At 47.4% G+C, this 11901-nt stretch overlaps 1 protein-coding gene across 1 annotated transcript; it reads right to left on the minus strand.

Moving 5' to 3' along the window:
• Positions 1-266: 266 nt before the first annotated feature.
• On the minus strand, positions 267-11214 carry DACT1 (dishevelled binding antagonist of beta catenin 1). The gene is made up of 4 exons (XM_043920501.1): positions 10553-11214; positions 8222-8354; positions 6976-7131; positions 267-3216 (listed from the first exon to the last, which is right to left on the minus strand). The coding sequence occupies exons 1-4, from the start codon at positions 10895-10897 to the stop codon at positions 1436-1438; spliced, it is 2415 nt and encodes an 804-aa protein (XP_043776436.1). The 5' UTR covers positions 10898-11214; the 3' UTR covers positions 267-1435.
• Between the last annotated feature and the right edge of the window lie 687 nt (positions 11215-11901).

The following is an 11901-nucleotide window of genomic DNA, read 5'->3' on the forward strand; positions in this document are numbered from 1 at the left end:
GAGAGGAGGTTTTCACAGAAATATTTTCCTTAGAAGAGCTCTATTAAATGTACCTTCAGTTTTAAAGAAGCACCTCAACCATTCTCAACAGGTGAATTGCTTGTCCTCATTTATGTACCATCCATTCGAATACTCTTAAAATCTGCCTTAATTATTGTAAATAATATTTCAAATGCTAGAATAGGCCTAATATAAATCCCACAATAATCAGCACAAGATTTATAGGTGTAAACATCTGGTTTTATACCCAAATAACAAACTTAACAGCAGGAAAACAAATCGTTTATTACAGCATATAATGTGTTATATTAAATTTACACAAAGATATATAAAAACACATACTGTTTATATCATACAGTCATTTAACATCAACAGGAATATCAAAACAAATACTACTCATGCACAAAACATGCATATATTGATATAAAAAAGCAATTTTACACAATACTGTTTACCAAAAAAATTTTTTTTTAAAAAAAGCCCTTCCAAGGCAGGGTCAGTGGTCCAATCTGGACTGGATTGCACGAATATGTTTGGGCTAATATTTAGATGGCACAGTGCTCTGTGAGCAGTTCTGAGCTTGGAGTCGCACCCAAGAGTTATTTCATTAGGAGTGAATTTCTCTGCACCCAATGATGAAAAGTTATACCAAAGCCAAGTTTCCAGAGGAGGAATGGTTGGATCTGCTGTAAATCAGAGAGGGGGAGAAAGGCATCAATGTTGGGTAAATGGCCCTAGAAGGGGTTACTGTAACCAGGGCCTAGGCACCAAGGGTGGCAAAGGTTTTAGCGAATCCTTTTAAGGTATTACCAGCCTCCCTACCCAGATCACCTTTCTGGATGTAGGGTGTGGTCTTCAAGTTCTGAGTCCAGTAAACCAAACAGTTCTGAGAAGAAAACAGAATGGGGCTACATCTGAGAAAAGCAGAATATATAAAAAATGACAGAAAACCATGACTGCCCCTTGTATCTGCTTCACACAACTGTATGTGATACCCCCCAACAGGAAAACCCTCATGGCGACGCTGCCCTGAAGAACCAAAGAAGCAAATGTATGTCCTCAAATGCCATCACCTGACCTCCAGATCAAAAGGTCTCGTCCACTTAACACCTGAACATCAAAACCTGTGCCTTCACCGATGCTCAGACCATTTCAAAGAAAAATCTGCTACCACAAAATTCACTCACTGTCACCACCATTAGAAACTCAATATTCACTTCTAACCAGCAAAAATACACATTCTTTACCTTCCATTAAAGGCACTAGTGTCCATACGTGACGAAGATGAGACAAAAATTCACCTCGGTTTTCTCTTAACCAAAGGAAAGCACTCCGTGAAATTATTACACACAAAAAAGGCAGACACCACCGACTGGGGGGGGGGGGGGGGGGGGGGGGGACTAGAGAGCCCCACTCTCTACATGGAGGACGCGCCTCAGACGGTCGTCATCAGTTTCAAAGAGCCCGACCGAAAGCGGAGGATCTTCTTCTTGAGGTTGTGTGAGGCCTTAATCTTGACGAAGGTTTTGGTGGGGTTGTGGCGAAGGTCGGGGGCCGGGACCGGCTGCAGCGGCAGCGTCTGCACGAACTGGGACCAAATCAAGCCCCCGCTCTCCTCCGAGTCGCTGGTGCTCGTGCTGTCGCCCACGAAGTCGCCCTCGCTCACGCTGGACTCGCTGTCGCCGAAGCAGTTGGTGGTGTAGTTGCTGCGCTCGTCCTCGCTGGTGTCCAGCACGGTGGAGTGGAACAGGGACTCGCACTCGGCCGAGTACTCGGAGTCGCTGGCCGCGTACGCGTAGGGGCTGGCGTAAGGCCCGGCCGCAAACAGCCCCGCGGCCTCCCGCCGGCCCCGCCGCGCGCGCCGCAGCGCCTCCTCGTACGACACCTCGGCGGCTGACCTCCACCGCCGCGAGTCGGTGCGCTTGTGCTTGGGCTTGGCCACCACCGCCTCCCGGCCGTGGCCGTGGCCGTGCGCCCGGCTCCCCGCGCGGTGGCCCGTCCCCAGCGGCCGGCTGGGGAGCCCTGCGTCGGCCTGGCCGCCCCCGCCCCGCCGCGCCTTCGCCGGGGCTCGCCGCAGTTTCTTATTTGTATCCGTGTCGTCGGGGAACCGACACTTCTTGCCGGCCGCCCGGGCCTTCTCCCTCACGGCAGGCAGAGCACTTTCCGGCCCGTGGACGGCCGGCGCCCGGTGCTTCACGGCGGAGCCTCTCGGGGCGGCCACGGGGCGCGCACCCCGGGGCGGCCTGACCCCCGGAGGCGGCGCCAGGACGGGCGGCGCCTTCCCCAGGGGCCCTTCCTCCAGGCTCTGAGAAGAGGAGCCCTCGCTTCTGAAATCCAGGGCCGGCCGCTCTTCCGCCGGGAAAGTGGGGGGCATCAGGGCTGAGGCGGCGGGAGGGGGCGCCAGAGTGCCTGCCTGCGGGCTGTTTTTCTGTGGCACCTTTTTCAGTGGCTGGACCACTTTATTCTCTTGCAGCGGTGCCAGGACCCTCCCAGGGCTCTCTTTCGGAGAGGCAGCTGGGATCTGCCCGCTTTCCTTAGAGGACTCCCCTGTCCCAGCGGGGGGACACCTTGCATGTTCCTGGGAGACGGGCTTGGCGGTTTTGGGCAGATGCTTACCTTGAAGTTCTGTAGCAGTGCCTGGAGAACAGCCTTCAGGCGCGGGCAACCTCTTGCTTTCCAGAGGTTCTGGCTTTGATTCTTTTGACCACTGTTTTGGTGGGGAGAAGGCCCCATTGTCCAAAGAAGGGATGCCTCCGGAGGGCAAAGGCACCTGTTTCGAATTCTTAAGGTTCCCACTGTTGCCCTGTGAGACGCCCCCAGTCACTCTGACACAAACGCTCCCATTCCTCAGAAGCCCCTTCGTGGGGTCAGCGTTCACACTGGTCCTCGGTTTGTTGGTCCTTACTGGGTGGGTTTTTTTCTGGACCAGGCTCAGAATGTAACCATCAATCTTCTTGCTGGATGAAGGATGGGGAGCAGACCACAAACTGCTTGGAGATGGTAAGTTAGTGTCCGTCTTGACGGTGTCCAGCTCAGATCCCCCACAAACATCGTTGGCATGGTTACCAAGCCGCTCCTCTTCCCTCAGGGGGTTGCCGGTCAGGCAAAGGAGGAACATTGGGCTCTGCACGGCCACGGCATGAAGTGGACTGGGGTAGCGATACACATCATTCCCATTTTTAGACACCAGATCACACTGGTACTTGGGATTCACATCTGCAATGAGAGCAAGGGAATTAGATTGTGGTGTGGAGGGGAAACAGCCAACTGCCCTTGAAGCCTGGTCTTCACAATGGCCTTCTTTATATTCCAGCCATCCTATGAGATCTGAAAAACATTTAAGGTACACTCTGAAGAAATGAACTGGTCAGCACTAGCTTGATGAGGCCAGTTTCTATGAAGACAAATTCAGGCATAGTCAGATAATAACAAAGAATCAACAAATACTAGACAAGCTACTCTGTTTCACATACAGTTCATACTACTGGATGAGGAAAAAAATAATCAACAAAGGAATTTTTAACAGGATATAACTCTGAAGGAAAAATAATCAGCCATTAAAAATACTTTCAAACTATTGAATAATATATGGAAAACATTTGAAAGTGGAGTGAAAATCATAATTTCATTATTAAGATGATATAGTCAAAGAAAAAAGTCTGAAATGAAGCATGCAAAGATGCTAATAGTAGCATCTCAAAGTGGTGGGAAAGCAAGTTATGGTACTTTCTTCTTTTTCTATTTTCTAAGTTTTCACTAAAAGTACATGTACGGCATTTATAACTGGAAAAATAAACGTTTTTTGAGCCATTCTTTCTCTGGGCCACTTTCCCTTCTGTGTTCTATTCCTGATTTCCCTTTAAATACTTGAGATTAACTATACTTTCATGGGCTTTCTCCTCATTTTGAATTTTTTTTTAGACCTAATTCTTAATGACATGTGTTTGAATATAAGTGTCAATTGAAAGGTCAGGGAAACTAATTTCAATCAAGACTAAATTTAAATAATAGTCACCTTATGTTTTTAATAGTGATACTAAAAAAGCACAATATTTTATGAAGGAATTTTTGATGAGGTTTTAAAAGATTGAGGAGTAGTACTAATGAATAAAATTTCCACATCTCAAAAACATAGATGCCAAAATATAATGAAATCAAGCTTTCTTGCTTAATTAGATTATTCTGATCTCTTATCCTGGTATATATTATAAGTATCAAATCCTCTGAGTGACTTTGGCTTCCCTGGTGGCTCAGATGGTAAAGTGTCTGCCTGCAATGCGGGAGACCCAGGTTTGATCACAGGGTCAGGAAGATCCCCTGGAGAAGGAAATGGCAACCCACTCCAGTACTCTTGCCTGGAAAATCCCTTGGACAGAGGAGCCTGGTAAGTTACGGTCCATGGGGTCGCAAAGAGTAGGACACAACTGAGCGACTTCACTTTCCTTTCTTTGAGTGACTTTTAGTTACAGAAGATCAAAGTTTTTGTCCCTATTTAATTTGCTTTCCATTATAATTATATTTATTCAATCAAATATTGAAAACCTACTATGTGCTAGATTCTATGCTAACTGTTTCAAGGAAAGCCCTGTGAATTTCAATGATTATTAGCAGTCTGGGTGGCAGGGCCAGTCTAGACCCAGAAATTATATTCGTTTGTAAACAAAAGTTTATTATAAAATAAATGTGTCATGTCCCCAATTCCACTTCCACTCCCAATAAACAGCTTGTTGTAAGAAGGGGAAATCTCTCTAGCTAATATCTGTGCCCATTCTTCCTCACTACCCCAAGGCCTATCCTTATCTTACTTAAAGCCACATTTAGCTACATGACACCTCTCATCCCTATTCCCTCTTTTCTAGAGTTAAGGAACAAGACAGACATCCCAGCCCCCAAAGGCCAACCCAACCGTCTCAATTATGAGAAGATGTGACATTTGGGATAGAGGAGTCTGTCCTTAAGGAAAACCTATACCAAAGTACCTTAATGGGTTTATAAAATTTCCCTCTGAAGCCAAATCTGCAGAATGAAAGGTAGCAATTACCAATGAACTTGAGACCCAGACACTCTAGATAACATAGATCTGTGCTTCCCCAAATGATTGCTGCTAACAACACACACTACAGAGACACCAGGTGATTAGCAGCCTCAGTTGTTTGGTGTTATGTTTGCACTGCCGAGACCTCAGAAATTCAGCCTATACCTAAGTGGACAATACATAAAACCAAGGGTATGGTGACTTGTGCCAGAACCTATCACCTCCTCTAATCTCTGTATTTTCTCTGCTCTTCTGAGAAATCACACTAAATCAGAATTAAGGAAGATGTCCCAAATTTCAGCAACAACTCTGCCATTCAGCAAACGAGGAGCCTCTGACAAAAGGCATGTAATTCCTCCTGTTTGATGAGAAGGTTGAACACAACACTTTCTGAATTCCCTTAGTGTGGTGGAGAAACAAGGATCTGGCAGTTAGTCCTAAGCTTGAACCCTGCCTCTGCCACTTACTCGCTATATATAGTCTTAAGCAACTTACCAAACTTAACCTCACCAGGCCTCCATTTTCTGATACATAAAATGGTTCCTGACAACACTTGCACCTTGCAGAACTGTATGGAGGATTCAAAGCAGAGAAATGTATGCAGAGCATACAGCAGTGTGTGAGACACATAGTGGAAATGGAGAAACTCTTCCAGAACCAACAATGGCATGATTCTCTCTAGAGATCACTGCAATACTAGCCCCAAATGGAGGAAATGGTGGAGGGGATCTAACCCCATCCACCTACTAAAAGAAGAGAGAGCTGCCATCATATAAGGCATTCTGGAGAACACGGAGGGGCCACTGCCACCAGAAGAGCCAAGCAGCTCTTAAGCAGGCTAACAGATATATTTAACTTGATGGAAGCTTTGGTGGTGGTGGTTTAGTCACTAAACCACTAGTCATGTCCAACTCCTATGACCCCATGGACTGTAGTCTGCCAGGCTCCTCCGTCCATGGGATCTCCCAGGCAAGAATACTGGAGTGAGTTGCCATATCCTTCTCCAGGGGATCTTCCTGACCCAGGTCTCCTGCAATGCAGGAGGATTCTTTACCGACTGAGTTACCAGGGAAGCCTTAACTTTAAATGATTAAAGGAAGAAAACAGATCTAAAGTAATTTTGAAAAGAAAGTGCAAACAAGTTAACAGCAAAGATTCAGAAACAGAGCTCAAGATCTATAATTGGGATAGGATTTCTAAAGATAAGCTATCTTGCTACCATCAGGATATAAACCCAGGTAACACCCAAAAAAGGACTGGGAATAGTGGTGATCTTGATTCTAGAATCAGCTATGGCACTAAAGGCAAAAAGCAGATGAAGTTCTCTGTCTTTGTTTTTCATCAGTAGAAGGGGCTGAAGCTAGACAACTTTTAACGACCTTTGACCCCTTCCAATTAAAAATGTCTATCAGTTCTGTAGATAAAGAATTTGGTACATATACACAATGGAAAATTACTCAGCCATAAAAATGAACTCATTTGAGTCAGTTCTGGGAAGGTATAGAGCCTATTATACAGTGAAGTAAGTCAGAAAGAAAAAAACAAATATATTAATGCATATATATGGAATCTAGAAAAGTGGTACCGATGAACCTATTTGCAGGACAGGAATAGAGAAGCAGATAGAGAGAACAGACTTTGGATACAGCGAGAAGAGGGTGGAACGAATTGAGAGAGTAGCATTAAAACATATATTACCATACGTAAAACAGATAGCTTATGGGAAATTTCTCTATAACACAGGGAGCTCAATGCAGTGCTCTGTGACAACTCAGAGGGGTAGGATGGTGTGCAGTGGGGGTAGGTTCAAGAGAGAGGAGACATATGTATGTTTAAGCACGATTCAAATTGTTGTGTGACAGAAGTCAAGACAATGCTATAAAGCAATTATCCTCCAATTAAAAATAAATTTTTTAAATGTCAATTCTAAAAAGTCTTACCTGCAGATTTGGGGCAACCATCTGAAATAGTCAAGGTTGCCTCCAAGGGGCTGCAGAAGCACGTGCTGGAATGACAACTAGATAAACACTCACTGAAGACCGAGTTCGAGGAATTGGACAGGGATCCCGAAGCCCCATCACTCAGTTCATAAAACCCTACAAATCAAAACATCGTCTAAGGTTAAGATCATGTCAAGCAAAAACACACATTTGTGCTTAAAAGGAAAAGTATTCATGTACAAAAGAGAGAATATGGAGGGAGGGGTGGCAATTTTGGTTCATGAGATATAGTGTCTTGACTTTAGGGTTTCGTTTCCAGCAATCCTCAGAAAAAGGCAAAGAGCCCATAACTATGAGTACATTTCAAAGTTGAGAGTACTCTCACTCTCAAACTGACCTTCCTCCTTGACCCCACCTTTAAAGATGGGCAAGGAAAGAGACTCAGATCTGTCAGAGTGTCAACTTTTTCACAAACATTTCAGAAAAAATAACTTGAAGAGAAAAACAAATCTATGTAAGGAGCCAAATGGTTTAGAGGGAAAAAAGAAAACTTTTGAAGTGGTCTCAGGAAGTTGAAGTGTGACTAATTTTCGAGCCCTGTTCCGACTTTCTCAAGTTTCAAAGGAGGATCCCGCTTCCAGAAATTTGCATAGAAGCTTTTATTTTTAAGCTCAGGGGACTTCAGTCAGCTGAGTCTCATTGTTAAAAATTTTGTTGTCTAATGAACTCATCTATGAAACAGAAATAGACTCACAGACATAAGAGAACAGACTTGTGGTTGCTGGGGAGTGGTGGGCAGGGATTGATTGGGAGTCTGGCATTGGCTGATACAAATCATTACATAGAAAATGGATGGCAATTTTCTCCCAATTAAAAATCAATTAAAAAAAAAAGAAAACAGATAAACAACAAGATCCTACTGTATAGCACAGGAAACTATATCCTGTGATAATCCATAATAGAAAAGAATATGAAAAAGAATATATATACAAATTACTGAATCACTCTGCTATACACAGAAATTAACACAACACTGTAAATCAGCTATATTTCAATAAATTTATTGCCTGATTTTGTTTCCCTGTCATGCAACTGAATAACAGACTTTTCTTGTTTTGTTTTGCTGTAGTGTCTCTGTACTGGAAACAAACTCCATTGTCCTTTGCAGGTCTGGGAATGCCAAGCACAGGGGGGCCTCCAAGACAGAACTCGACAGCAGAGTTTCTCCTTGTGCCCCCCCACTCACCTGAGCTGGGGCGGCTGTCTGTCTCCAGGTGCTCTTCAGATGTCTTTTCCACATCCAGTCTCAAGTCACTTATCTGCTTGTCGAGTTCCTGCAACTGGTTCAACAAACCAGCGTCTCTTCTCCTCAAACAATTCTAATGAGGAAGAAACAGAGAAAGGAAAAAAAAAAAAAAACATTTTGGTGACAAAGAACTACAAAGTTGGCTCTAAGTATTCAAATTACCATCTGAAGAGTTCCCTAAATTTTCCAAAATCAAAATTTTACTAGATGACCTGAAGCAAAGAAAAACTTCAAGAATATGTCCTGTTTAATTCCACTTTCTCACATTTTGTGGTGATATAAAGTTTCTTCATAAAAACAAGACTTGCTTTCAATGTCAGCTAATATATATACAAACTTACTTTTTACAGGTAGGGATATGAAAAACCCACTGAGACTTTTTTAAAAAAAACCTCTGTGTACAGCCAATTTATTAGAAAACAGTACTTCACAGTAGACTCTTTAATTTGAAGTCAGAGTGTAACAGATTTCCTACAATACACTATAATCTTTCTCAGGTGAGATTTTCTGGCCAAATGTCCTGCAGAGCTTTGATTTCTATTAGTCACTTTGTGGGGTTTAATCAGTCTTAGGGCCTTTGAAAGAGAGAAACTAATACTAATAGCCTGTGCCAAGTATAATGTGAGCTGGCAGAATCCAAAACCCTCAAGGGAAGGGCCATCAAGATTTGAACTCAACTCGGGTTTCCCAAGGTGACAGGCTGTAGTGCTGTCACACCGCCACCTAGTGCTTCCTATTGCTGGGAAAGCAAAAAAAAAAAAAAAAAAAACACTCAAAGGCATCTGGTTCAAATCACAAACGCCAAGTCTACAAATGAAAATAGTACCACAAACACTGACTGGACGGGAATTCTCCTGACATGCTGTCCTGCTCCTCTCCAGGGAACAACAGGAATGCACCACTCACAATTGTGAGATTCATGAAGACAAGAAGGTGCTATTGTATAAGACAATGCACATAATGTCAATGACCAGGCATAACCAACAACAATTGAATCAGTCTGCTACCAAAACCACAGCAAAATGCCAACCCTGAAATATTGCACAAACCACTACTTCCACAGGGCCTTACAAAACAGACGCATATGAGTATCTGTTCCTCCTGTCTGTCCTTGAACTTAAAAAGCTTGGACACATAACATGCTTGCTTGTTAGAACGAGTTTCTTCAGGAAAAAATGAACCAAACAAGTAAAATCACGTTGATGCTCAAAAAAAAAAAAAAAAAAAAGACAAATTATCTCAAAAAAGATAATAAAAGAAAACACTTGACAACAACACGGCATCACTCTGTTAGCAGGAGGGACATTATCTAGTATGTGTCTAGTTTCAGATAGCATCACATGGTCAGATAAGGATTTTCTTTCTTTTTTTTTTTTCTGTTTTCAAAACTACATTTTTGAGGTCATGGAAACAAAGCTGCCGCCATTTCTCTGAGGCTGGGTCAAAGCTGTTCATCAATACATTAAGCGTCAAAGTTCTTTTTCTTCCCCATTAATGAAGACGGCAGAGAATCTCTGAGATGCTGACACAAATCCAATATGATAAATGCTCCCTGAGAGGAGGTTTTCCCTTCCGCCCACCTCCACCTCAAGTCACAACGAGCAGAACGTATGAGAGGAGGGGGCACTTTCTCCAGCCAAATTTCCATCGTGTGCATCTGTTTTAGCCGCCTTATACAAAGGGCTTCTATCTGAAATTAAGCAGCAGAGTAGGCAAGAGCTGGCAGGCTGGAGGGGGGGAGCCCAGGGAGGGGTAGGCAGGGCTCCCCGCGGCCGCTTCCGTGTAATAGTAAAATTCGGCTCTGGACAGTCAATCGCGCCCCCAAATTCCCCTCCTCGGCTTTTGTCCCCTCTCAGCGGGAGGACCTGAAGCCAAGAAGCCCTCCAAAGAAATGCTATTTTTAATGAGGGTTTAACCTTCGGGGAGAGGGCAGGCATTCGTCTAACTAGAGCGATTGGAGGTTCCGACCAGACGACTCCAAGAATCCCGAAGGCAGGGCTGGAGGAGAGAGCGGCCACCCTCGCCCGGGCAGTCCGCGCGGGGTCTCCGGCCCCTCACCTGACACAAAGCGGGCAAACGCCGGGATCGCGTGGGCGTCGGCACCCCACGCGCCCCCGGGGACCCGCAGGAACCCAGGTCAGGGAAGGGCCGGGCGGGGGTCCCGGGAAGCCAGAGGGTTGCTCCTAGCTAGAGGCACCCACCACGGACCACCTGCCCGATCCCCGGCCGTCTGCAGGGACAACCGTGCCCCCACCTCCGGGCAGGACCTACCAATTGCTTCCGCAGCAGCAAGATGTTCTCCTCCAAGAACTTCTCCTCCAGGCGGTTGCGCTGCGCCGCCTCCCCAGGCAGCTCCCCGGCGCGGGCTGCAGCGGCCGCCGCGCCGCCCGTGCCGCGCAGGGCGCCCCGGACCAGCAGCTCCTGGCGCTGGCGCAGGTATTCCAGCTCCGCCAGCCCGGCCAGCGTGGCCTCCTGCCGCTCGCGGGTGCGCTGCCGCTCCGTGTCCGCCTCGCCCTTCTCCCGCCAGCGCCCCTCAGGCTCCGCCGTGCGCTGCTCTCCCCGGGCCGGGGCCGGCGGCTCCTGCTCCTTAGCCGTCCCGGTCGGACTCGGCTTCATGGCCCCCAACCCGGCCGCGCGCACCCGTCCCCGCAGCCGGGCCGCCCGGGCGGAGGAGCGGGCGCTAGGGCTGCGGCCTCGGGCTCATGCCTCCGGGCGGCAGGGCGCGGCGGCGGGGGCGGGGACCCGGAGCGCTCAGGACCCGCGCGCGGCCCCGGGCTGCAGCCGTCCGGGCCCCGGGCGGCGCCGTCCGCTGTCGCCGCGCGTCCCTCGCCGCGGCCCCGCAGCTGATAACGCCCAGTCCGGCGCTACGTCACGCGCGGCGGCCAGGCGAACCCCCGCCCGGCGCCCGCCTCCCCGCGCCGGCCCCTCGGCTGCGAGGCCCGCTCCCCCTCGGCTTCCCCCTCTAGTGTCAGGGGCGCCGCTCGCGCTCGGCGCCGGCCTCCTGCTCGCCTGGCCCTCCCCGCTCCTCCCTCTCTCCTCCCCCGCTCTTCCCGCGGGCCTCCTCGCCCCCTTTTCGGGTTTACGGCACCCAGTTTTTGCCTCGCTTCTTATTGGTTCTTTACAATCGCACAAAGCCAGGGGCGAGCACCCCGAGCCCCAGCATCCTGTTACAGCCGGCTTCGCAGGCAGGGTCCGCCAAGGGACGCAGCAGTTGGGCTCCCCAGAGAACTTTCTGAAACTCGACCGAGTTGCAGCCCACCACGTTAACCCTTTCCCCACACGTCCACTGTTCGCATCCACTCAGGCTGCTTTAGGTTTCTTCCACCTCACCAAGCAAGGTACTGCGAGTGGATTCAGAGACTTTTTCTTGGAGTTGGCTTTTGTGACTCCAAGTTGTAAAGGCAAGCACTCCAAGGCACAGTGCAGCGTTGTCCGAAAACTGTTAAACTCTTGGTTTTGTTGCTGTTGTTTTAATCTTTTCATGGAAGGCATTTAATATTAGGCAGGAGGATGTCGCTGTACAGCCAGCGGTTGCATCAATTCTTTTACAAGCTCCGGGCTTAGGGGGTGCGCGTGCGCGTGCGCGCTTTGGTTTTTGTTAAGAGTTTTTTATTGTTGTT

The sequence above is a fragment of the Cervus elaphus genome, chromosome 12 (genome assembly GCF_910594005.1).
Source record: "Cervus elaphus chromosome 12, mCerEla1.1, whole genome shotgun sequence".
In the NCBI taxonomy this organism is placed as follows: Eukaryota; Metazoa; Chordata; class Mammalia; order Artiodactyla; family Cervidae; genus Cervus; species Cervus elaphus.